Consider the following 27,390-nt stretch of genomic DNA (forward strand, 5'->3'; position numbering starts at 1 on the left):
GGGTTTAAACTCTGACTCAATAGACTTTAAAGAATAAATCCAACGTTGGTTTTGTTGTATTTTTCCAGTTTCCCCCTACCCCCCCCCACACACACACCCAAACTAACTGGGAGATATGGTCTATAACTACACATAACAGATCTGTAATAAAATAAAAAGAAGACACTTAAAAGTGTCTTTTCAAGTTTGTTAAAAATTGATTTGTATTGTGGAATTTTTTAATGGCAGTTACAAGTTTTTTTTATTTTATGGAATGATATAGATTAATTAGACTTTAAAAAAAATAAACTTCTGATTTGACTAATTCTTGGTGTGATTTATAACATGAACTCTCTTTTTTTATATACCTATGCAGGATTTTAGGAAAGCAGCTTATTTTGCCTACGGATGAAGGCTTTCAGCATTTTCAAAGCAGGGCTACTAGTTCTGTTTACACTAGGTCTCTGCCTGGACTCAGTGCAACTTCAGATGATGTGAAAGAGTATGTATTTAATTTTCTTTAAACTTTCTTTTGATAGTCAAAGTGATTTACCGTATATACTCAAATATAAGTCGATCCGAATATGTCGAGTCTCCCATTTTCCCCCCTAAAAGGAGGAAAAATAGTTGACTCGAAAATAAGATAGGGGCTTAATATTCAAGTGCCATGCCCTGCCAGGCTCTGCACCCAGCCCCCCTCACTTGTTGCCAGGTTCTGCATCCAGCCCTCTTCCCTCCCTGCCTACAAGGCTCTGAACCCAGCCCCCTTCCCTTCCAGGCTCTGAAGCTAGCCCCTTCCCTCCCTGCCCTACCAGGCTATGCAGCCAGCTCCCCTCCCTGCCAGGCTCTGAACCCAGCCCCTCTCACTACTTGCCGGGCTCTGCATCCTGTCCCCCCTCCCTGCCAGGCTCTGCATCATGTCCCACCTTCCTGCCCTGTACCCTCATCCCCCTCTGGTGGTCTAGTGGTAGGTCAGGACAGGAGGGATCCCTCCCGTCCCAGGTGATACTAACAATTTTTTTACCTCCTCCCCCTGCGTATCTATTCTCGCATCTCTGGTGGTTCAGCGGTGTATGAGCAGGAGCGAACTTTCCGCGCTCTTGCCCTGCGCTGAGCCCCTCTTTCCGATCTTGCAGCCAGCGGCGCACTGGCATGCAGGAGCGAGCTTCTCGAGTTCCATCCTGGCCCTGCAGCAGCCGTTCAGCGAGTGGCGCTGGGCCGGGTGTGAGCTCGAGAAGCTCGCTCCTGTGTGCCGGTTTGCCACTGGCCGCAAGATCAAAAGGAGGGGCACAGGGCAGGAATGCAGAAAGTTTGCTCCTGCCCATACACCGCTCAACCACCAGGGATGCGAGAAAAGGTATGTGGGGGGTAAAAAATTGTTAGTATCGGCCGGGACAGAAGGGATCCCTCCTGTCCCAGCCTACCAGAGGCCTGTATCAAGTCTGGGATGGGGGGGGGGGTCGGGTGATGACCCGAATATAGGATGAGACCCCCATTTTGGGGCCATTTTTTGGGCCCAAAAATCTCGTCCTATATTTTCCTGCCCACTTAAATCTCTATATGCCGCTTAAGAGGGGATATTCAGTGGCACTTAACCGGTGAGTGCCTCTGAATATTCCCTTCGACAAGGTACCCCACAAACGGCTACTTAAGCTGTGGAACCACGGGGTGAAAGGGGATGTCTACCGATGGATTAAACACTGGTTGGCAGGCAGGAAACAGAGGGTTGGAGTAAAGAGCCAATACTCAGGCTGGCAATGGGTCACGAGCGGAGTTCCGCAGGGGTCGGTGCTGGGACCGCTCCTGTTCAATATATTTATAGACGACCTGGAGACGGGGACGAAATGTGAGGTTATTAAATTTGCAGATGACACCAAACTGCAGCAGGGTTAGAATCACGGAAGACTGTGAAGACCTGCAAAGGGACCTAACGAGACTGGAAGAGTGGGGAAAAAAGTGGCAAATGAGCTTTAATATAGAGAAATGCAAGGTCATGCATGTAGGGAAAAAGAACTCAATGTTCAGGGGGTTCAAGGAAGGTTTAGATAAATTCCTGAAGGATAAGGGGATTGAGGGGTACAGATAGAAGTAGAGATAGGTTATAGGAAAAGTAAGGGACCACCTAACAGGTCATGGACCTGATGGGCCGCCGCGAGTGCGGACTGCTGGGCACGATGGACCTCTGGTCTGACCCAGCGGATGCAACTTCTTATATTCTTAATATCTCCACCGACCACCCAATGAAAAAGTGAACAGGTTAGGGATGGCACTGTAAGTGGCCCTGGGGAAGAGCCCCCAGGTTATTTGGTGTTAGCAATTTTTAGCATTGGCATTAATAGAGGTAAGCAGCCTAATATGGAGGAGAGGTGGCCTAGTGGTTAGAGCAAATGCCTTAGCACCCTGAGGTTTTGAGTTAGATTCCTACTGCAGGTCATTGTGACTCTGAACAAGTCACTGAACACTTCATTGTCCTAAATTAGACCATTTAGCTATGAGGGTTCTGGCACTAAATATCAGGCCAGCACTTGCATACTTTTTTTTATTTAAAACTGCGCTCCAACACCCACTCCCCCCTCCAGGGCCTATCTGTATCACTGGTGGCGGAGCTGTAGGGGGGCAAGAGAACAGCCCCCTCACTCCTGCCCCTTGTGGCGCTTTCTCAAAATGGCTGCTGTGACCTCTTGTAGCTGCTCGCAGTACTTTGTAGTACCGTGAGCTGCTGCAAGAGGTTGTTGCAGCCATTTTGAAAAGATACCCAACAGGGCAGAAGCAAGGGGTCTCCTCACTGAACCACAAGGAATACAGGCAGGCCTCAAAAAGAGTTTTCTTCCAGATCAAGCGAGGGGAGGTAAGTGGTAGTTTCCAGTGCTGGATGTCCCTGTCATTGAAGGACCGTGTGAACTGGATTGCGGAAGTTAGTCCAGCTGAGTTTTCTCCGTATATGGCCTTATAGACCTTGCATGCAATTTTGAACAGAACCCTGCTCTTGATTGTTAGCCAGTGCAATTCCTTAAGAAGTGGACTTGCCCTCTCATATTTGTTCTTACGCAGGATCAGCCTCACTGCTGTATTTTGGAGTAATTGCAGTTTCTTAATGCTTTTCTCAGCAATTCAACAGTAGAGGGGGTTACAGTAGTCTAAATAGGGGATGAGGACTGCCTGGGTCACTGTTCTGAAGTGGGTTGGGCTTAAAGCTGATCTGATTATTCTCAGCTACCTTAGTCAGAAGAAGACCTTCTTGACTAGTGAGTTGACTTGGTCTCTCATGGTCAGTTCTGAGTCAAGTACTACCCCAAGTACCTTTGATGATCTACTTTTGGTTATCTTCTCACTTGTGGTCAAGGTGATCTCCCAGTTGACAAACCAGAGTGCTTTAGTCTTCTGCTTGTTCAGTTTTAGGAAGTGCTGGTGCAACCATGAACTTAGGTCTTCTATTAGTGTGGTAATGTATTGAATTGTGTCTATCTCTGAGTCCTTGGCTATGCATAGGAGGTATAGATGATCTGCATGGGAGTAGGTATGGACGTGGGGATTGGAAATATGTTTTCCCAATGCACTTATGTAGATGTTAAATAACGATGGTGAGAGAGGGGAGTCTTGAGGGATGCCACAGAATGCCTTCCATGGCTGCGATTTTCCTTGGCCCCTCTTTACTTACTCTTTTGGTCAGGAAATCTGTGAACCATTTTCTCATGTTGCCATGTACTCCTAACTCTTCCAGAAATAGGAGTACTACTACATTGATGGCCTCTGAGCTGCCTTCATTTTCAGAGAATTGCAATGAGAAAGACAGATGCCTCCAACTCCACCTTAAGGGTGTCTGATGTCTAGTCAAACCTTCAGTTGTGTGCCCCTTCCCCCCTCTTCATCCAGCATTTCTTTTTCCTCCCTTGCCTGCTTCCAGGTGTCCAGCATCTGCTTTTTCATTCTTTAGCCCACCTGTGTCTCCAGTATCTCCCATTTTTTTCTACCACCCCGAGTGTCCAAATGACCAGTCCTTCCCTCTTTTCCTCTGTGGAGTTGAGCTGAGCTACAACCACTATTGCTGCTATGGCCAGGTCACCCTTTAAGCAAAGTAAGAACAGCTGATTCAGGGCTTTGAACTGACTTGTGCACTGAACGTTTGCTATATCCCACACCCTCCTACAATGCTTTTGTTGGTTCTTTCAAAAGTATGACCACCAGTGCAGTGCAGCAGTTGCAGATGATTGTGGCAAGGATAAAGGGTTGGATGGATCACAATATATTAAAGTTGAGCGTCCAAAAACAAAAAATTATGTGTGTCAGGAAAGCACTGGGGAATGATATACCAGTTGCACTTGAACTCCTGGGCAAAACTGTAACGGCTGTAACAGATGTAAAGTACCTAGGAGTTCTTGTGGATTCCGGTTTGACTTTTAGGGATCATGTTCAGGCAGTGGTTTGGAAGCTATGAAGATTGCGTATGATAAGTAATCTTAGGCCGTACTTGTCCAGCAGTATTTTTAAGACTGTTCTGCAGTCTTGACTGTTGTAATTTCATTCTTCAGGTTGCACAGAATTCGATAGTCCGAACACTTTTTTGATTGGGGAGGCGTGAGCATGTGTCAGAATGTTACATTACGTTGTATTGGCTTAAATTGGAGTACAGGATCCATTATAAATTGTTGTTAATGGTCTATCTTTGTGTTCATAATTTGGCACTGAAGTATTTAGTGGATAACATTCTGCCACATATTCCACTTTGTCAGTTGTATTCTGTAGATCAAGGGTTCCCAAAAGGTCGATCGCGAAGGCAATGTGAGTCGATCACGGAGCCCATCCTGGGCTTCGTTATAGACTCAAGTTGCCTTCGCGTTCTCCCTACTTCCTGACGTCGTAAACAAGTCAGCTCGGAACTTCTTCTCTGACATCAGAATTGAATGGGGGGGGGGGAGGAAGGCTGTTGGACCCGGAGCTTCTGCAGGGAAGCAGGGAGCGCCCAGAACTCGGTGGCGGTGGTTTGGGGGCCTTTTCCCAATGGTGGTGGCTATGGCTTGGGGGGCAAGGGGAAAGAAAGACAAAGAAAGGGGGCAGGCAGGGAGACAGGAAAAAAAGAGGGGTAGGGAGACAGAAAGAAAGGGGGCAGGGAGATAGAGAGAAAGAAGGGGGACTTGGAGAAAGAAAGAAAGGGGAGGGGGGCAGGGGGAGAGGAAGAAAAAGTTGGGGGAGGGAATGAGGTCTGAAGGAGAGGAAGCATACAGGAGGCTGAAAGAAGGGAAGAAATATTGGATGCACAGTCAGAAGAAGAAAGTGCAACCAGAGACTCATGAAATCACCAGACAATAAAGGAAGGAAAAATGATTTTATTTTCAATTTAGTGATCAAAATGTGTCCATTTTGAGAATTTATATCTGCTGTCTATATTTTGCACTGTGGCCCCCTTTTACTAAATCACAATAGCGTTTTTAAGCACAGGGAGCCTATGAGCGTCGAGAGCAGCGCGGGGCATTTAGCGCAGCTCCCTGCACTAAAAACCGCTATCGCGGTTTAGTTAAAAGGGAGGGGGTATATTTGTCTATTTTTGTATAGTTGTTACTGAGGTGACATTGCATAAAGTCATCTGCCTTGACCTCTTTGAAAAAAAAACCCGGACTGTAGATGATAATTAACATTTTCTCTGCGTACAGTGTGCTTTGTGTTTTTTAAAATTTTATTGTTGGTAGATCATTTTGACTTGGTCATTGTAAAAGTAGCTCGCAAGCCCAAAAAGTGTGGGCACCCCTGCTGTAGATCATGCAGGTCTACATAATCCAGCAGTTAAGGCTGAAGGTGTCTAGGACCTGTATAGTTCCCAGAAATGGAATGAGATCCCATTGTATATACGCCAGCAGGAGAATTTGCAGAATTTTAAAAGATTTGCTAAAAAGACACTTTTTTTTTTTTTTTTTTTAAATTTTGGATTGTATGATGGGGCGCTGGGTGCTTAGTTGTTTCAATGTCTGTGTTGGTTTTGTATGTATTGTTATGTTGACAATTATTTATGTATTTGTTGTGATCCGCTTTGTGCAATGCGGGATACAAATAAATAAACTATAATAAAATTCCAGTGTTTTCTAGAGTGAATTGGTATTCAAAATAGTTATCTTATTAACCTTGCAAGTTAAACAAATCTATTTCTGCTTTTGAAAATCACCTTCCCCAAGAGACTGGTTCAGTTTGGCTGGTCATGTCTGGACAAACTTTAACTTTTTAAAGGTAGGAGGGCATGGACACGTGACAAAAATGTTGGTATTTAGGATTACAATTAAGTCAATCACCGATGTATAAAGGCTAAAATAAACAGGAGTTATCTTTCATCTGCTTACTCAAACAAGCTGAGTTGATAGACCAGATATTCAAAAAAGAAATTCTGTGATGACATATTTGTTGGCCACTTACTGGCTCCAATCTGGTTACTACAGCTTCACTAAGTTTTAATTATGTATTTTCTTTTGTAGGCTATGCATTTCTGGCTCCAGATTGGTTCCAACATCATCCCCATTGCACAAAGCACTCGAATCTTCTTCCAGCAGTTCTTTAATTTCTGATTCGTCAGCTTACTCATTCCTGGAAGAGGAGATCTATGATGTGGATGGAAAAATTGAGGAATATCTTGCTTACGACAGCAAGGAACAGTAAATAATAGTTTAATTCCTTCTGAAGAGCACACAATTGCTAGATAAAATTCATAAAACTGGGGATACATCGTTGTTTTCAGTCTCTTTTTATATAGTTGAACTTGGTACTGATATTTGAAAGTGTAGCTCAGATTTTTCTAAGAAGTGGGCCTTGGGGTAATAACTCACATATTATTTCTATTTTTAATGGTGTATTAAAAATAGTATGTGGTCAAGGACAGAGATATTAGTAGCAACGTGTATATACTTCAAGTTGTTCCTGTGATTTAGGATGATAACACCTCAATCTGCTTCAATCATTAGCGATGATGATAGTTTGGAACAAAAGAAAGCTCAGCTCTTTCGAAAGAGGGATAAGCATGGCATTCCTCCCATTTCCCCCAATGCCTGTATTAAAGATGCAGTGGCCGCAGAAGTATTTGATGATGTCTGGAGAGATGTCGTGACCATTTTGGAGGACTTTATTTCAAAAAATTGGGAAGCAGCAGTAACAGGTATATTAATAAGAGTTTTGATTTTAATATTTAGGATTCATGGTACAAGGGGAACTGGCTACAGTGCTAGCAGAGCCAGGCAATTTTACTTCTTCACTGGTTTTCTCCTTCAGAGAAGCTCTCTTCATTCCACTGGGCCCTGAATTGACATCGTGCCAGTCTGCTTCATATATGACTTCAGGGGATGGTGAGACTGGACATGGGACCTTAGAAGCTTCATAGGAAGTATGATGTGGTTTAGTTTGGTGGCCATTGCCATTAAAAAGCAGTAACCCAATATGAAAAAAGGAAAATGAAATATAAAAAAGAACATTTTAATCACATTTGAGGAATCTCCCATATGATCTTTGAATCCTCGTTATGCCTCTTTGAAATCTCTTCCTTCCACTCACTACTACTATTTCTATAGCACAACTAGATATACACAGCGCTGTACACATTATATGTAGGTATTTTCCTTGTCCCTCATGGGCTCATAATCTGTTTGGGGTTTTTTTGTATCTAGGGCAGGGGTAGGCAATTCCGGTCCTCGAGAGCCGGAGCCAGGTCAGGTTTTCAGGATATTCACAATGAATATGTATGAGATGGATTTGCATGCACTGACTCCTTGAGATGCAAATCTATCTGAAGCATATTTATTGTGGATATCCTGAAAAACCTGACCTGGCTCTGGCTCTCGAGGACCGGAATTGCCTACCCCTGATCTAGGGCAATGGAGGGTTGAGTGACTTGCCCAAGATCACAAGGGGGTGCAGTGGGAATTGAACCAGGTTCCCTAGGATCAAAGTACACTGCGCTGACCATTAGGTTACTCTTCTACTTAGGCATATACCATATAATTCTGTACATCATAACTGGGTTGCACACGTATTTTATTTTGGAATCTAGAGACCTGGTTTCAATTATAGAATAGGCATCTAAATGGAAGCACTGAGTTATAGAATTGCTCCTTTAGGGACAAATTCTATATATGGCACCAAAAATATCAGTGCTGGCAGCACAGAGCTTGGCGCAGTTATATAAAAGGCTCCCGCCATATATAGAATTGTGCTTAGCGGCCGAACGCAGCATAACATTTAGGCGCACCCATTTAGGCCGAGGAAAACCAAGCCTAAACCCCTCCATCTAAGTTATGGGCAGATTGCGCATATTCTATGACAGTGCACCTGACTTTTTGGAATGCCCACAATCCTCCCCTGGCCATGCCCCTTTTTGAGATTCAAACACTAGAAGTGATATGCACCACTTTATAGAATGCACTGACCAATTTGTGCGCGTAATGTCTAATTAGTGCCAATTAACATTAATTGTTAGGTGTTCATTGCCAATTATTGGTGCTGATTGGCTTGTTAAGTTGCATCCGCAAATCAGCTGTGCACGCCAATTTGCATGTGCAACTTAGGATGCCATATATGGAATTTGGGCCATAGTATACAGTGGTCCAACATAGGAGCCTTAATTCAGTGGGAGTATTAGGGATGGATTTAGGCATAAGGCCAAAACATTTGAGACCCTCTCAGATGTACTACACTTCTCCTTCTGTATCCATGGGGGGTTAGGGGCAGAGCCGGCCCGCGAATATTAAAAAACCGTGAATAATATTAGGGCCAGTTCTGCCCCTAACCTCCGCTTCCCCGGCTATTTTAAGCCCTGTAAGCCCCCCCTTAAGCCTTACCTGGTGGTCTATTGGGTTTTCGGGGCAGGAGCGATCTTCCCATGCTCCTGCCCCATGCAGATCACTCATAGGAAATGGCTGCCTTGAGCTCCCGTCATAGTCTCAACATTCATAAAATTAACACAAACCAACTTTAAAACACTTGACACAATCAATCTATCGTAATACAATAATAAAATAAATAACAAAAACAATACGACTTCACTAAGTCAGGGAAAGCCCTTTGGAAAAAAGTATGCCTTCAAATTATTTCAAAAAGATAAGAAGGAGACCTGCCGAATAACATCTGGGAGAGTATTCCATAATTGGGGGCCAACAGCACTAAGGACCTGGGAACAAATAGTTACCTTAGTTATCGATTGTACAATAGAGAAGAGTGGAGGGAGGGGATCTGGGAACAAATAGTTACCTTAGTTATCGATTGTACAATAGAGAAGAGTGGAGGTAGAGGCTTTCTGATCTCCCCACCTGTGCATTGTATTCCTACCAGCTGAAGGAGTTGGTTATCTGTATTTCTACTGCTTCTTCCCTTTCTGCCAGTTTTCCTCTATAGCTAGAACCATATGGGACTCTGTTTATTGAGATTTTAAAATGTATTTATGTTGCAATTGGATAGGGTTACCATATGGCTCCAGAAAAAGAAGGACGGATTGAGACATCCGAGTTTTACTTCCTTTGCTTTCAAAGGAATTATAACTGAGATGTCTTTCTGTCCTCCTTACTTCCATTGCTTTCACTGGAAGCAAAACCCGGATGTCTCAATCCTTCCTCCTTTTTCTGGAGCCATATGGTAACCCTAAAGTTGGAGGCCCACCACGCTTGTTTGCCTAGATCCTATGTCAATGGGTTTTGTCTTTACAATATCAGCAAAATATATACTAGACAATTATTGCAGTCATTTTCGTAAACGATGAAAGCTATGAGAGACTAAAGAATTTGGTATTATCATAGTCATTGCTATTCTTCACCTAGTCACTAGTTTCTGTAAGTGCACTGATTCTGTAGATAATTTTCCCCTTCCTCCTCTATGCTGTCATAGATGATGACAAACAGATAGAGAAGATAAAGAGTACTGGGAACAAACTGCTTCCAATGCCAGTCTCTCGTTTAGTGATGGAGACAGCAAGTGTTCCCCCATCACGAGGTTCTGAGGCACGAAGCTTTTCATTTGGATCTCATACTTACACATCTCAGGTAAAGCATCTTGTGAAAATGGGGTTCCTGTTATTATTCCAGCCAGAATATATGCTGTGTTTAAATGCAGGCTCCCGAGAAAGGGTTTTCTGATAATATTACTGCTCCTTGTTTTGTGTTAGGTGGTTCTTCAGGTGCTGTGTAATAGTGAACAAATTAATGCTGGGTTTTACTAAATGGCATTAGAGGTTTTCAGTGCAGGCCGGTGAGGTAAAGGCTCTGACATTGGAGCATTTACCTCGCTAGCCTGTGCTAAAATCCTTTAGCACCGTTTAATAAAAGGAGCCTTAAAGAACACTATTTATAGCATTTGTTTTTATCATTTGGTAATTTTATCTGACCATAACGAATTTTGTTTGCCCCATAATATGCATTAAATGGTAATAATGGGTGTTATATTACTAACCCATTCTACGAAACCGCGCTAGCGGTTTCTAGTGCGGGGAGCCGTGCTGAATTTTCCGCACTGCTCCCGACGCTCATTGAGTTCCTATGAGCATTGGGAGCAGAGCGGGCCATTCAGCGTGGCTCCCCACGCTAGAAACCGCTAGCGCATTTTCGTAGAAGAGGGGGTAAATTGCACATTAATATTAGTTAAATCATAAAAGATATTTTGTTAAACTATCAGGAGAATCATGTCAACAAATAAATCACTAATAAAGTAGGAAGAAACGAAACTTCAAATTCAAGGTGAGCATACTCCAACATTGATTATCTCCTCCATTAATGAAGTCCAATTATATCATAGGTTTAAATAGGTCTAGAAACCCAAAGTAATGAAAATAACCTCCAAAAGAACTTAGGAGAAAAAAATCACTGCTCCCAAAAAATCCACAATCCAACTTGAATTATTTTTTGCGCTTGATTGTTCTTGCTTGGAACTCCAGAGCACAGCCCTGCACTGTACTGGGCCTGCGCACAAGAGCTGTGCCCTAACGTTCAGCTCTTGTGCGCAGACACCAGGCACAGTTCCTCCCCCTTTCACCAAGGTACTCTGTTAAGGCTCTTCAGCTTGGAAAAGAGACGGCTGAGGGGAGATATGATTGAAGTCTACAAAATCCTGAGTGGAGTAGAACGGGTACAAGTGGATCAATTTTTCACTCCGTCAAAAATTACAAAGACTAGGGGACACTCAATTAACTTAATGGGATATATTTTTAAAAGCAATAGGAGTAAATTTTTTTTTTCGCTCAGAGAATAGTTAAGCTTTGGAACACGTTGCCAGAGGATGTGGTAAGAGTGGATAGCATAGCTGGTTTTAAGAAAGGTTTGGACAAGTTCCTGGAGGAAAAGTCCATAGTCTGTTATTGAGAAAGATTGACACTGCTTGCCCTGGATTGGTGCTTGGGTTTTGGCCAGGTACTAGTGACCTGGATTGGCCACCGTGAGAACGGGTTACTGGACTTGATGGACCATTGGTCTGACCCAGTAAGGCTATTCTTATGTTCTTATACTATTTGTGCTAAGTTTAGCCTGGCAAATGTAAATCGCTCCCAACCTGGTGTTTTCCACCGGGTTGACAGAGCTCCGTACATCCTGCCTTACTGTCTCTTTTGCATCCTTGCAGTGGTTGCCCATCAAGTATCGATGTCCATTGAAATTTCCAGTGTTTCTCTTCAGTTGATTACTCCATCCCCTTCCACGATCATGCCCCCCCCCACCGTACCTCTTATCTCTTTGCCAGCGCGAGCAGCAACTCCAATCTGCTGCTCACGCCAGTATCAGCTCTCCTTCTGATGTCACGTCTGGGTCCCGCGCCTAGGAAATGACATCAGAGGGTGAGCCAATGCGTGCAGCAAGTTGGTAATGCTGCTCACGCCAGGGAAGTTAAGAGGTATGGGGTAGGGAAGGGGTGCACATGCACGGCAGGTGGAGCGGTGTTGGTGGAAAAGAGGGCGGGGAGGGGCACCTCTCAGCCTCACTACACCACTGCTTGTCAGATAACTTTTTAGCAGCCATAAAAACCCTGGATAGTCAATGCTAGTCTTTGGAAACATCTCAGTATTGAATATTCGCAGTCAGCACCGACCGCAGGAGTTATCTGGGCTGCCTCCCTGCAGCTGATTATTGGGCCCAAACTTCTTTAAACTGTCTTACCTGTAATTTCCTTAGCTGATTTCCATCATTAATAAAAACAAACCTATTTTTCAACTTTTTGGGGAGTTTCCCAGATTGTGTGTGGTTTATTGCTTATGGTTAGCTTTATTTGATATACCACCTTTTCTCTGAGGATAACAAAGTAGTTTACAATAATTAAATGGTCGCAGAATATTAATACTTGGTGGATACCTGCTTATGTCACTTAGGTAGCTGGCTACCCGCAAGATTTAAAGCACTAAGAACATAAGAACATAAGCAGTGCCTCCGCCGGGTCAGACCATAGGTCCATCCTGCCCGGCAGTCCGCTCCCGCGGCGGCCCAAACAGGTCACGACCAGTGCTCCCTCTAAGCAGGCGGTTGTTGTGAGCAAACTTTTTTCGCTGTGAGCTAAAAATATCGGGCGCCAGCAAGTTATGAGCCAACTCGCCCGATTCTCCTCTCGCCGCCCTGCCATCTGCCGTACGCCGTGCGCTGTGACGAGAAACTTGTGCGCTGCGATGTAATATTTTGTGCGCCAGCGCACACCAGCGCAGCTTAGCGGGAACACTGGTCACGACCTGTCTGAATCACCAGAAGGGGCTCCCTTGCCACCTTAGTTTCTCATTGAAGTCCTATCTTCCCATCGAAGTCCTAACCCTCCGGTCTTGCACATGTACGACCTGGTTGGGTTTCTATACTTATTACCTGGTTAGCTTTCTATACTTGTGTTACATCCCAGCTCCTCCCTCAGTATCCCACGATCCCTTTATCCCTCAGGAATCCGTCCAATCCCTGTTTGAATCCCTGTACCGTACTCTGCCTGATCACTTCCTCCGGTAGCGCATTCCAAGTGTCCACGACCCTTTGGGTGAAAAAAAACTTCCTTGCATTTGTTTTGAACCTATCTCCCTTCAGTTTCTCCGAATGCCCCCTCGTACTTGTTGTCCCCTTCAGTCTGAAGAATCTGTCCCTATCCACCCTCTCTATGCCCCTCATGATCTTGAAGGTCTCTATCATATCTCCCCTGAGCCTCCTTTTTTCCAGAGAGAAGAGCCCCAGCCTATCCAACCTCTCGGCGTATGGGCAGTGTTCCAGCCCTTTTACCAGTTTCGTTGCTCTCCTTTGGACTCTCTCAAGTACCGCCATGTCCTTCTTGAGGTGCGGCGACCAATACTGAACGCAGTATTCCAGATGTGGACGCACCACATCCGTTTAAGTTTAGTGACCAAATCGGGCCGCATGTCTGTCATTGGCTGCTATAAACTTAGCTGGCCAGCGCTGAACATGGACTTAGCTTGATAAGTTTATAGCAGCCAGAACTAAACCAAATATTAAATGCCATTCACTGGATACAGCCCACCATTGAATATCCGGAATTAACGTTAACCGCAGGAGTGGGCCCAGCTAAATCCCATGGTCCCAGAATGTTCTCTTGTGAAATCTCTGAAGGTAATAAATATATTCCAGAAAAAGTAATTACGTTTCTCCATGTTGACTTTTTGAAGTAATTGGCAGTTCGCTCTTGTGAGTGAAAGCCACTGAACTGATGAACATATGTCTGTCACATTTCTGTAGGCTCATCGTTTGACAAGTAATCTCTACAGTGATTTGAATGGTGTCATGACGATACAAGCTAAACCACTGCAGCACAGACATGCAGCATTGATAGACAAGGCACAGTAAGTATTAGCGAGGCATTAGCACCCAACATCTTTTGGCCTGTTATTTTTTTAAAAAATCAAACATGTTCTATTAAAAGCAGCTTCTTTTTTTAAAAATGTAATAAACCATCTATTTTAATTGCAGCAAAACAGTTTTCAGTCCAAAATGAAAAAGTAAGAGAACAGATAAAGACAGAGTCCTGATAAAGACAAAATTTAAACAGAATGTGACAAAAACATTAACAAGGGAAGACTTACAAATTGGTATAGTTAAATCAAGTGAGAGCCAAGAGAAGAAGGAAAATAGAGCTGGAGGAGACAAAGCCAGCAGGACTGCTGGAGGGCAGACATAATATTAAGAGATTAATCTGAAGACAAAAGGGAATTACTTAAGTGCTCAGGGGGAAATTCTATAAATGGCGCTTAAAGATAGGCACCTAAAATTAGGTACCTTAATTAGTAAATTGGCTTCAATTATGAATTTTAATAAGCTCATAGAGGAGAGTGTGGCACAGTGTTTAAAAGCTACAGCCTCAGCACCCTGGGATTGTGGGTTCAAACCTATGCTGCTCCTTATGACCCTGGGCAAGTCACTTAATCCCCCTATTGCCCCAGGTACATTAGATAGATTGTGAGCCCGCCGGGACAGACAGGGAAAAATGCTTGAGTACCTGAATAAACTCATGTAAACCGTTCTGAGCTCTCCTGGGAGAATGGTATAGAAAATTGAATAAATAAATAAATAATCAGAAAAAAAATTAGGTGATAGGTGCCTATCTTCTTAGGAGTGATTCTATCACTTGATGCCTAGCAGTGCCTAACTCCAGGTGTGTTTAGGGGCAGAGAAGGACTTAGATGCCACTAGATGCGATTATCTAAAGGACTTAGGCTCCTATAATATAGGCCTTTAAAAACCTACAGTCATGTGAAAAAATTAGGACAAATCAATGTCAAATCTTTTTTTTATTTAGCTCTGGAAAAGAAGGTGACCCAAATATAAGCAGAGACTCCCATTTTTGGGCCATTTTTTTTAGCCCCAAAATCTCAGCTTATATTCGTGATTCGCAGTCCTGGTCATTCGCGGTATTTTCCGACCGCGAATGACCGGGCAGGAGAGGGCAGCCAGAGCGCTGGAGAATGAAGGAAATCACTCGCGGTATGCTCCGACCGCCTCTTCCTGTACCAAAGTCAAGCCTCACCAATCAGGAGCTGCGTGTCAAAGCTCTGGCTGCCCCCTCCTGTCTCCCCTGCTAAAAAACGTATTCACGGTTTTTCAACATTCGCGGGGGTTCCTGGAACGGAACCCCCATGAATATCGGGGGAGTACTAAAGTTCCACAGATAAACAGCTAGTAATAGTCCTATTGATTCAACTTACTCATTGGATGCTGTGAAACAATGGCGTTTACTCATTCAACATCCTTCAGCAGATTTGATTAAAAATAGCTTGATGAACTTTTAAGAACATAAGAATAGTCTTACTGGGTCAGACCAAAGGTCCATCAAGCCCAGTAGCTCTCGGTGGCTAATCCAGGCACCTAGTACCTGGCCAAAACCCAACATTCCATGCTACCGATCCAGGGCAAGCAGTGGCTTCCCCCATGTCTTTCTCAATAACAAACTATGGACTGTTCCTCCCGGAAATTGTCCAAACCTTTCTTAAAACCAGCTATGCTATCCGCTCTTACCAAAACCTCTGGCAATGTAAGATAAGTGCTTACTGCCTCTGTTTTCAGTCCGCAGCTGGATTAGTATTATCTCGCAGGGAATGCACTTTGAGTTGTTTTCACTCCACTTTCATTTTCGTTTGATTTATTCACATGCTAGTGTATACCTATGATGGTGTGTGATGTAGGACTAAAAGAAACCTACGGGATGTCTGGATTATTGGAAAGCACAAGAGCTTTTAACCCCAGGGTTGATTTGCTCTCGTAGCTTATAACTACATACTGAGGATACACTTTAAAATTGAAATTATTATCCAACATTGGTGATTGTTAATTCTTTATTTAGCAGTTTCCACTACTTTATTACTGGGGGCTCCTTGTGGGACTATTACTAGCTGTTGGAAGAATGGTCCGAAGTCTGGCAACTAAAATTAAATGCAAAGAAGTGCAAAGTGATGCATTTGGGGAATAGAAATCTGAGGGAGATGTATGTGCTGGGAGGCGAGAGGCTAATATGCACAGATGGGGAAAGGGACCTTGGGGTGACAGTGTCCGAGGATCTGAAGGTGACAAAGCAGTGTGACAAGACAGTGGCTATAGCCATAAAGTTTTTGTACTAGAGATCTATCCCTAGTCACCTTCCTGCAATGAGGCATGCTGACATTAACCATCTTCTGTGATGTCAAAAACTAGTGAAATTATATAATAATTCACATTAGAAACACTGACAACGTTCTAACATGAGGTTTTCCTTCTTCTTTAGGAATGAGCAGGATGATAAAGCCCTTGGTATAGGTTCCAGTGTTCTCGCCTCTGTGCGCAGTCGGCTCGGGCGAATTGCTGACAACAGTATTCTCTCATCTCGAGTGTTGCAGGTGTCTCCAAGGAAAACACCAGCGCATCGCAGGTTGCCCTCCCTCACTTCTGACCCCCTTCGATCGAAGATGCCAAACGTCTACAGCGCTGAAGTTCTCAGGGGAACTAAAGTGTGAGTGCTGAAATTCTGGGCCCTATTGATCTTGAACCAAAAACCTTCAAGCCTGGATTTTTTTTCATAAGCAACCTCATTTGCCATGCAAAGGAAAGGTAAAAGGCAGTGCTGAAGCACAGTAAAGAAAAAAGTCAAAAGTAGAAAACAAAAGCACTCTTTTTGGCTGCCTTTGTTTCCACTGGTAAGTTTGCTTGTATCCTATGGCGGTGAATTGTACTAGTTTTTAAGCTAGGGCTGCTGTGGGTCTAAAAGGGATGAAAGAGAGCCAACAGATACCTTCCCATATAGGATCATGACATTGACCATGCCACCACTTTCTCTATAACACCCATCCAACTCCACCCTGTACAAGTGCCTGTGTATTACTACATTCTCTTAAATCCCCTCCTTGTCCGACCTTTTATTTTTCCCTGAGCCCCCAACTGTCCCATCATTCTGTTTGTGGTTGCTTACTGTCTTCTCAATAATCATAAAATACAATGAACGGTAATATAAAATCTCTATAACACAATCATTTACTTAGACCCCAAATAAGCAAAACATTGTCTTAATACCAAATCTTTTCCATTTTGACAAAAATCTGAACTAGAAATCCTAGTAAAGGCTCTGCTACATGCAGTGCAGCATTGTTGCTTTTAGATGCCATCGACCCGTGTTCGAGTCCTAGCAACTTGATGCAACATTAGAGACAGAAAACCAGAAAAACATTTCTTTGTGTTCTGAGCAAATGATGAAGATATCAGAGATGCACTTGTCCAAAAGCTGATATATTCTAGTTACTAAACTTAAATGAAATGTTTTTCTCCACCTTTGGTGTATGGTTATTTTTTCTAATCATATTAGTCCTAGTCTCTATGGTTTATGCTTTCTTTCCTCCCCAACTGAGGCTGTTGTCATTTATTTCATCTCTTCAGCAATGCCTCTATCAGTCTCTGAGTCCCTGCTCCTCCCTCAATCCTTGGCTTTCTATATTAGCCCCCCCATTCACTAAGTTTATGGTTCCTTAGTTTTCTCTCTCTCTCATTCCACTCTGTCTTTTCCAAGAAAGATATGGCATTCTCCCCCCTCCCTACTTACCAGAACCAGAATTTCTCACTCCTCTTTTCTACCCTACCAAGTCAAGTGTGTTTCCCTCACTGACTAACCCACCAGGTTCAGCATTTCTCCTCCCTCCACTTCACCTCCATCAAATCCAGTATCTCTCCTTCTCACTCTTCTCTCCCAGAAGGTCTAGCATCTTCCCTTTCCACCACCAGTTCCAGCATCTGTCCTCCCTTCCCATCTCCATTAGATCCAGTATCTCTCCTCCCTCCTCTTCTACCAGGTTGAGCATTTCTCTCCCTCCATGGCTCTCTGAATAAACCCCCCAACTCTGTCTAGACTTCCCAACCCCCCACCCATCACTAAAAGTAGGAGAGATGTCTTTCAAAATGATAGTTCTGATCCCTGGTGGTGAATTCCAGTCTGCCAGTTAAGGCAGTGATGGCCATTTTGAAAAGTGGCAGCACTGAACATTAGGAATGATTGGGTATTGCTCCTGCATTGAGATGGGAGGGTTAGAGGAGTAGCTTGAGAGTTGTGAGATGTCCAATTGGAGGAGTAGGATTGGGGAAACTTGCTGCTAAAAAATTAAAAATAATAATCCACTGGCCATAAACAAATTTGAAATGATGACAGGGAATGTTTTAGTCTTCAGGAGCCACTGTTGGCTCATAGACCTTGCATTGAAAAACACTGTCCCATGGGATTATAACAAAAGGCAGAGTTATCTCCTTTAAGCTATAAAATGCTACCACATTTTTTAAAGAATATTGCTGATGAGGAGGAGGGGGCGGTCCGCCCCCCGGAGGCGGAACCGGCTGGTCACCCTGGATCGTGGCCAACAACTGGGGTCCCATGGTGGTCATGAGCTCGACAAACTGAACCTCCAAAAGGGACCGCAACGAAGCCGACCAGGAGGGAGCCGCACCTAAAGTGGGACCTCCTGAACGGTCTTCGCACTCCTTCGTGGTCGAGTGCTTTTGCTTGGAAGCCTTCGGCACTTTGAGAACCACTGGTGGAATGGGAGGAGGAGGTACCTGATCCGAGGAGACGGAGGAAGGCACCGGAGCAGTAGACGGAGTCGAAGCCGGAACGAAGGAAGCCGGCTTCAGGAGACTCGATGCAGCAGAAGCGGTGGAAGGCTTCACCGGTGCAGGCGAAACGCTGGTCGAAGTCGAAGCTGAGGGTTCCTTAGCAGCTTCCATCTTGAACATCGACTCCCACAAAAAACAGCGACGCTTAAACGCACGTGCTGTGAGAGTGGAACAAGGCCGGCACGATTTCGGGAAATGTTCTGGACCAAGACACTGCAGGCAGCGTCGATGCGGGTCCGTCAACGAAATTGCGCGCTGGCACTTGCTACACTTTTTAAAACCGGTAATTGGCTGGGACATAGGCCGAAAAAGCTCGGCCGCAAGATCGAAGGAGCGGGGCCTGAGCCACGCGGTCGACCCGGTCGAATCACCGGAAGAAATTTTTTTTTTTTTTTTTTAAATAAGAAACCAAATGAAGAAAGCACACGATAAAGAGAAAATAAACTCAAAACCGCGGCGATTAAGAAGGCAAAAAAAACCGGGTTCAATTGGCGCAGAATTGAAGTAAAACTTCTCAGCTCCGCGGAAAGAAAAGAACTGAGGAGACACGCCCGGACCATCGGGTGGGAAGACACTGGCGCATGCGCGGTGCGGGCATCTCGAAACTTCTGAGTTTCTGCAAGCAAGTATGCTTGTGAGACGTCCGTATCGGGGCTCTGTCGGATGACATCACCCACTAGTGAGAATAGCTGCCTGCTATCCCTGGATAACAACTGTTATGGTAAGTAACATTGCTATTTCAGCAGAAAGAAAAATAATTGCTGAATTAAAAAATAAAATAGCTGTTGGACAGACCATTATTGAATAATGATTGTATTTCATCATGTTTTTTGAGGTGATGCTCAGAATGGTATTTATCTTCTAATATGTATTTTTGCTTACATTTATCAGGTGCAGTGGGTTAGATCGTCTGTCGTCACCATCAGTACAGATGGCCCGAAATAAGTTACCACCTTTAAACTCGGAAACTTCTGAGCAACATCTTTCAGTGCCCAGTTCACGACATGCAGCTGTAAGATTTGTGTGTAATTACAATAGAAAAAATTTCAATGGCCACCCTAGCTTAAATTTGCAAAGAAATCTCCCTGCTGCAATCAGCTGAGCTCCTCAAGTCGGTCGGCAGGAGGGATGCCCACCCCCTCCCGCCGCCACCCCCAAGTCCCCTACACTGTCCACAGCAAGAGGGATGCCCACTTCCTCCTGCTGGCACTCCCCCACCATCCCGGCAGGAGGGATGCACACTCCCTCCTGCCAGCACCTCTCCTCCCCCCCCATCGGTACTTTTAACAAGAAGGCCGGCCAGAAAGATGCCTACTCCCTCCAGCCAGCAGCCCTGCCTCTTCAGAATGGCAGGCCTTCCCCTTCCTGGTGCATCCTGGGATGCACCCGGGAGGGGTCTAAGACCCTGATTGGCCCAGGTGCCTAAGGCCCCTTCCATAGGAGGTGCTTTAGGTGCCTGGACCAACCAGAATCTTAGGCTTCTTTCCCAGTGCATTCTGGGGTGTACTGGGAGTGGCCTAAGACTCCGGTTGGCCAGATCCCTAAGGCCACAGAAAAAAAAACTAATGGAAAAGCTCATAAAATGTAGAAGCAGATAACCAACATGGCAGAGCTCCATGTATTAATTATGATGAACTCAAATTTTTAAATCTGTTCCAGGAAACTTATCTGACTCAAGCAAGTTCTTTTCAAATCTCTTCATAAATCTGCATTATTTAGCAGCCCTATCAAAATAAGAAAAATATTTATTTGAATTGAAACCAAAGAAAATTAAAACCATGATCAAGCATTTTATATCACACTAGTCTTTAAGCCCGTTACATTAACGGGTGCTAGAATAGATGTGTATGTCTTTCTTTCTTTCTCTCTCTCTCTTTGGCCGCTTTCTGTCTGTCTTTCTTTCTTTCTGTCTTGTCTGTCTGTCTCTCTCTCTCCTTAGCTTTCCACCACCACCCCTTCACTGCTCCCCCTGTCCAGCAGCAGCCCTTCTCCCTTCCTTTTACCTCCCCCCTGTCCAGTAGCACCCCTTCCCTGCTCCCCCTGTCCAGCATTAGCCCTTCTTCCTTCTTTTTACCTCCCCCCTGTCCAGCTGCACCTCTTCCCTTTTCCCCCTGTCCATCAATACCTGCTCCCAAACTGCGGCTGCTTCCGTTGCAGGTCTGGCCTTGTGCTGAGGCCTAGACATTTGTGGAAGTACCCCTTTTCCCTTACATTCTCTCAGTCCTTGCGTCCGTGGTCCTCATAGACTGAGTGAGGGCGGGCAGGAGGAGTGGAGTGAGGGCAAGAGGGGAAGTCGCCGCCGTGGTGGTCGCCATTTCAAACTGCGTATCTCCGCATGTGCAGTAGGAACCAGAAAACCGCCACACACAAAACGCCACAGGAGCTACGGATCATGAAGTTTGAAGTGTGCATGCGCGCTTAGGGTTTTATTATAGCGGATTCATTCTTGGTTTAATCATTAATTGATAAGTGTGACTGTTGGTCAGACTGGATGGACTGTTCAGGTCTTTATCTTAAATTATTTCTTATGCTATAGGGCTCATTTTCAAAAATGAAAAACATCCAAAAAGTGGCATAACGGGTCCTGTTTCTAGATGGATTTCTATGCTGTTCATCTGCAGTTTGTCTAAATCTCACAGGAGCATTTTATAGGTATGGTGTGGGTAGGACTAGGATGGCCTTATGACCTGGACATTTTTTCTGCCATAATCAAACATTTTAGAATACGTCCAAGGCACAATTGAATGTTTGGGACTAGACCAGTCTTAACAATGAATAAGTGCCAAAAAGGTACTCAAACTGTTCAGATGACTGCTGGAGGGATGTAGGAACTTCCCCAGCAGTCACTCCATGAAATTGTACAAACCCTCCTGTATGACACCTCAGATGTTCTGGGCAGCTCTGTTAGAGTAGCAAGCAGGTGTCTGGAGTAGCCTGGTGGTCAGGGCAGTGGACTGCAGAAAAGGGAACCCAGGCCTACATCCCACTATAACTACTACACTTGTGGAGTGTGTGAGACTACCAAAACTTACTGGACCATCATATAGGTGCCACCTGCAGGCATAAGGGCTATTGTTGTGATGCACAGTTGGTTTTAGGTGGGTTTTGGAGGGCTCACCACATAACCTACTTTAAGGGGGTTAGGATGATGGGACCTTTAATGTAAGTCTTCCACAAAATGTCTAAACTCGGATGTAGATGTCATATTGAAAATGCCTCTCCACGTTTGTTACTATGTTATAGACAGGAGTGAAGGAGGCTAATTTCATCTGACAGAAAATTAGTGGAGGGAATTATTAGGAGAATTGGTTATATGAGGTTTGGCAGCCCCTCCTTTGGGAGTATTGCTGTGATTTTAGAACATTTTCTGAAAATGTAAGGTGAAATTTGGGTCTAAGGTAAGTAATATGTATGGTCACATTCCTCAACCCTCCTCTCTTTCTTTTAGCATAGAGGAAGATACCCACAGAGCCGAGTGTCAAGTGCAGTACCTGATACCACAGGACGGCGGCTGCTTAAAGAAAGAATCGTCATCGTGGATCAGTTTTCAAGACCTAATACTACTCACACATTTAGAGTATGTTGCTCTGTTGTGCATATCATGTTTAAAACAGTGTTAATAACAAATGAGACCTGGTTCAAAGACCGCACCCAAGCTTGGATTACAGTACCACACGATATACGAGTATGTATTCCCTTCTCATTAGCCTTTAGTCAGCTCATCAAAATCACAGATCCAAAGCTTCCAAACAGAAATGAGGTTGACATTTATAAGCAGGCTGGTAAAGGCTGGAGATCTAGGCTCAGAGCACAGCCTTTGGTATTCTCTCTTTCTTAACATGACTTTTCTATAGTCACCAGTTATCTAGCAGTTTGACAAATTCCTCATTATTTCTTTTTTGGAATCAATCTGGAACTGATTTTCAAAAGGATTTCTTCCCTTTTTGATCTACTCATACTGACTGAATGTTGCCAAAATGTGAGTGAATGTTAAGAGTATGAAATTGAAATGGTCCATCTGTGAACCTGCAAATGAACTAGACCTTCCCTGTAAGAAATAAACATGTGGCCTCTTTTCAGTTCTCAGTTCAGGCATCCCCATGAAGAGGAAGGAAAACAAACAAGGGCATTTGCATTAATTGGTGTCCTAGTTGGCAGTCCCTATAGAGAGATCAAATAATTCACTAAGAATAGAAACAGAATTCTAGTTTCATTCCTAGAAGTGATCCCTGCAGAGAGGGATAGACATAACAGTGGTTGTGATCTAGAGAGAAATGAATGTGCTCACAACCTCTACAATACCTTAGTGTTGGGTTCACTCTCCTGCACTGCGTTTTGTACTTGCTACAATGCCGGTGCAAAGTTCTAGTTGCAGTACTGGTTCTGGAGAAATTAGAAAAACTTTTTAAGATTGTGAATTCATTTTACTTGATTAACAAAAATATGCTGTGCATTATTTTTAAGATTACATAAGTCCATTTTTGTATGTGATCTTAAAAAATTCATATACCAATCTTTTTGTGCAGATCCAGTGAGTTTTCATACCCTATAAAGTTTCTGAAAGCACAAAAAAAAATTATTAGAAATGCAAGAAAAGAAGTTTCTTTGGAGGTTGTTGATTTAATTCCATATATGATTCATGGTTCATTTTATATTTTTATTTACACGTATATACATACAATGCTGAAAAGTTGTTTGTGAACTCCCTAGGATGGCCTGTAGTATAGGACAATTTATAAACCCTTATAAGAAATATAAACCCCATTGAATAAATAACTCAGAAAAATGGATATGTTTTGTTAAACAGAAAAATTGAAAAGTATTCTCATGTGAGAAAGTATTTGAGCCCTTTACTCTATTGAGTAGCAACAACTTCAAATAAACATTTCCTGTAACTATTGATCAGTCTCGCACATTTCCCTTGAGGAATTTTGGCCTATTCTTCCATATTAAACTGTATCAACCCTGTGGCATTTGAGGGTTTCTTTGCATGAATATCTCACTCTCGGTTTCACAATCAAAAATTATTTTTAGGGGTTCTACAAAGAGCAGAGATGTACATCTGTCTGGACAGGGTTACAAGACTATTTCTAAATGTAGTAGCCTTTGTTAGTTGGTATCGGGGGTCACCCAAGGGGAGTACATAATCGAAATGTGATGTCTGTGGCCAACTGTAAAATAAAATTTTCACTCAGCACACAGACACTTAAGGTTCCCCCTCCAGTTAGGGAGCTTACTGTAATGAGAAGGATATAGTCACAGTAAAATAACAAAAAAGCAGAAACCAACTGGAGACATGAATTTTAAAATAAAAGCCCCATTAATAGGCTTTTAAAATAAAGCATTCCAGAATTTAACAATATGTACAGTAGAAGAAAGATAGAAAGTGGTTGGATAAGTAGCGGAGTTGTTGTTGACGGAAAGGATTGTTAACTTCCTAGAATCAAGTGGGTTGCAGGATCCAAGATAACATGGTTTTAGCAAAGGACAATTTTGCCAAACCAATCTGGTTGAATTTTTTTGACTGAGTGACCAAAGAACTGGATCAAGAATATATGCTAGATGTAGTCATTTGGATTTCAGCAAAGCCTTTGATATGGCTCCTCATAGGAGGCTCATAAATAAATTGAAAGGTCTGAACTCACTGTAGGACCCAAAGTAGTGAACTGGATTAGAAATTGGTTGATTGACAGATGACAGAGACTAGCTCTAAATTTGGAGGAAAGAAAGGTTGGTAGTGGAGTGCCTCGGGGATTGCTATTGGGGTCAATTCTGTTCAATATATTTGTAAATGACATTGCTGAAGGTTTACTAGAAAGAGTTTGGGATTGGGACTTGTATACCGCCTTTTTGTAGTTTTATAACCACACTCAAAGTGGTTTACATATAGGTACTTCAAGCATTTTCCCTATCTATCCCGGTAGGCTCACAGTCTATCAAATGTACCTGGGGCAGTGGAGGATTAAGTGACTTGCCCAGATTCACGAGCAGTGCAGGGTTTGAACTAGAGAATGACACGGGGAAAAAAATCTGTCCCCGTCACCGCCCTGTCCCCGGCCCACCATCCTCTGCACCGCCCCGTCACCGCCATTCCCTTCACCGCCCCGTCACCGTCACCGCCATACCTTTCACCGCCCCGTCACCACCACTGCCATCCCATTCACCGCCCCGTCACCGTCCCCGCAGCATCCATATAAGCCTTAGTACTGTAATATTTAGCTTATTCCTTCCTTATAAATCAAAGTTCTGGCTGCTGAACTAGAGAAAGAGATGTTCAGCTGGCAGGGCTTTGTTAATAAATTTTTATCAACACAACTAATATACTACTTTATCCTAAAGCAAAAAATAAATAAATAAATAGAATTTTTTTTCTACCTTTGTTGTCTGGTTTCTGCTTTCCACATCTTCTCATTCAATTCCTTCCATCCACTGTGTGTCTTCTCTCTGCGTCTTCCATTTGCTGTTACTGTGCTGTCCCTTCACCCTCCCCCCAATTGGTCTAGCACCCATCTTCTTCCCTCCGCTCCCCCATAGTCTGGCATCTGTCTTCTTCCCACTCTGTCTTCCACATTTCCCTTCAGGGTCTGTTCCTCTCTACCCTCTTTCAATGTCTGTTCTATTCCTTTCTACCACCATCCTTTCCTCCCTCCTTTACCATCTGTTCCTTTCTACCATCCTTCAGCTCCTCTCGCGTGGCCTATCTATCTACCTCCCTCTCTCTTATTTTCGTGGCACGTTACAATGTAATTTGTGCAAGCCGCTGGAGCCTGCGAGCTCTGTCCCTGTCCCATTCCCACAAACCATCTCGCTTCTGTGTTCCTATTTTCCCCATTTCTAATATCTCTCCTATGTATCTGCCATTGCCCCCCCCCCCTCTGTGTCCATATACCATCCCCATGGCATGTCCCCTTTATGTCTCTGTCCCTATGCCCCATGCACATAATTTCCCCTCTTTCTGTTACCTGCCTCTGTCCAGATTTCCCCTATCTTCCTCTTCCATACCTGCGTGCCTTCTTTTCAACCCCATTTAGCTTCTTTCCCTCTTTCTCCCCCCCCCTGCTTCCAGCATCTGGCTTACCTGCCTGTCTTCCCCTTTCTTTCCTGCTGTGGGTTTCTTTCTTTCCCTCTTCATCCCCTTGGCCCAGAATTTTTTTTCCTTTCACTCCCTCCTTCCTAGTATGAGCCGGGAACAAACGCGATCACAGGGTCTAGTAGCCCCCACCTATCCGATCGCAGCGTTTAGCCAGCTCCCTCCCTCCACCTCACCTTACATTCTGAGTTTGCCGGCTTCCTTTTTCCCTGAGCCGCACGTGTTTAAAAAGACGCTCACGCGCGGCTACGCGAGTCCATCATGCTTCTCCTCTCCTGCAACTTCCTGTTTCCGGTTGCGTCAGAGGAGAAGCTTGATGGACTCGCGCAGCCACGCGTGCACGGCTTTTTGAACACGTGCGGCTCAGGAAAAAGGAAGCCGGCAAACTCAGAATTTAAGGTGAGGTGGAGGGAGGGAGCTGGCTAAACGCTAGGGGCAGGCGGTGGCTGCGGGGACCGCGCGATCCTTAATGCTTCACTGCGGAGACAAGACCATTCACCGCTCCACGGGCGGTGAATGGCCTTGTCCCCGTCCCCGCAGCGACTGTTATTTTTCATTCCCCGTTTTGGCGGGTTACCCGCAGCTAAACGCGGCTAGCCGCGGGTAACCGCCACCGTGTCATTCTCTAGTTTGAACCCACAACCTCAGGGTGCTGAAGCTGTAGCTCTAACTGCTAAGCTACACTCTCCTTTTTTTTGGATGGCACCAAGATTTGCAATAGAGTGGACAGTAGCAGTAGTAGGTAATATGAGAAGAGATCTACAAAAACGAGAAGAGCAGTCAAATATTTGGCAGTTAAAATTTAATGTGAAGAAATGCAAAGTGATGCACTTGAGGGGTAAAATCCAAAGGAGCTCAACCAGACACAAGAGAACCCACTCACTATTCGCACATCCGCCAACCAAAAATGTCAAACGAAGAAAACTATATGACAACCTACTGGCCACCAGAGCAGTAAAACTAGACAGACAATTCACCAATGTGCTGTCTTCGACCAAGATTGCAAAACCTTCAAAAAAGAAACAAAAACCTTACTCTTCAAAAAATACATAAAACCTATTTAACACAACCAGATCCGTCCCAAGCTTCACCTACTATACTACCTACTCCTTATCAAATCTAAAATGTTCAAATTACCCATTATGTATTACCTAATTTTACGACAATCCTTATGTAATCCGCCTTATATATTTTGTAATATTATGACAATTCTTATGTAATCCGCCTTGAACTGCAAGGTAATGGCAGACTAGAAATCACTAATGTAATGTAATGATAGGGGGTGAAAAGCTGATATGCACAGACCGGGAGTGGGACCTTAGGGTAATAGTGTCTGAGGATCTTAAGGTGATGAAAAAATGTAACAAAGCAGTGGTCAGTGCAAGGAGGATTCTAGGCAGTGTAGAGAGGCTTAGCCAGCAGAGTAAAGGAGCTGTTGATGTCCCTCTACAAGTCATTGGTGAGGCCTCACTTTAAGTATTGTGTTCGGTTTTGGACACCGTATTTCAGAGACATCAGAGGACATCATTTGAACTAACAAAATACTTTTTAATGGAGAAGGTAGTGGATGCCTGGAATTCTTCCAGTAGAGATGATGGGGGCAAAAATAGGGTTGGAATTCAAAAACAGATGGGATAAACATTGTGGATCCCTATACAGAAAGAGGATGAAAGTAAAACTCAAATGGCCTTCATATTTTAATCAGCAACTAGAGGGGTATACCTTGCTGGTATAGGTAGGATATTCCAATGGAGTTTTACTTCCCCTTAGCAGATCCTCACTCAGCAC

General features: G+C 44.0%; 1 protein-coding gene across 5 annotated transcripts in view; it reads left to right on the plus strand.

Moving 5' to 3' along the window:
- Window positions 1-27,390, plus strand: part of FAM149A (family with sequence similarity 149 member A) — a 137,779-nt gene that overhangs the window by 92,449 nt on the left and 17,940 nt on the right. For 2 of the 5 annotated variants that reach the window (XM_033943819.1, XM_033943850.1), the window contains exons 5-12: window positions 356-481; window positions 6,438-6,614; window positions 6,921-7,111; window positions 9,826-9,980; window positions 13,635-13,738; window positions 16,150-16,374; window positions 19,404-19,524; window positions 21,961-22,197. In XM_033943819.1, the coding sequence (XP_033799710.1) occupies window positions 356-481; window positions 6,438-6,614; window positions 6,921-7,111; window positions 9,826-9,980; window positions 13,635-13,738; window positions 16,150-16,374; window positions 19,404-19,524; window positions 21,961-22,197 (1,336 nt within the window). Of the gene's footprint in view, window positions 1-355; window positions 482-6,437; window positions 6,615-6,920; window positions 7,112-9,825; window positions 9,981-13,634; window positions 13,739-16,149; window positions 16,375-19,403; window positions 19,525-21,960; window positions 22,198-27,390 lie in introns of those variants that run through there. The other 3 variants (XR_004539360.1, XM_033943829.1, XM_033943841.1) reach the window with 3 other exon arrangements.

The sequence above is a fragment of the Geotrypetes seraphini genome, chromosome 1 (genome assembly GCF_902459505.1).
Source record: "Geotrypetes seraphini chromosome 1, aGeoSer1.1, whole genome shotgun sequence".
Taxonomy (NCBI): domain Eukaryota; kingdom Metazoa; phylum Chordata; class Amphibia; order Gymnophiona; family Dermophiidae; genus Geotrypetes; species Geotrypetes seraphini.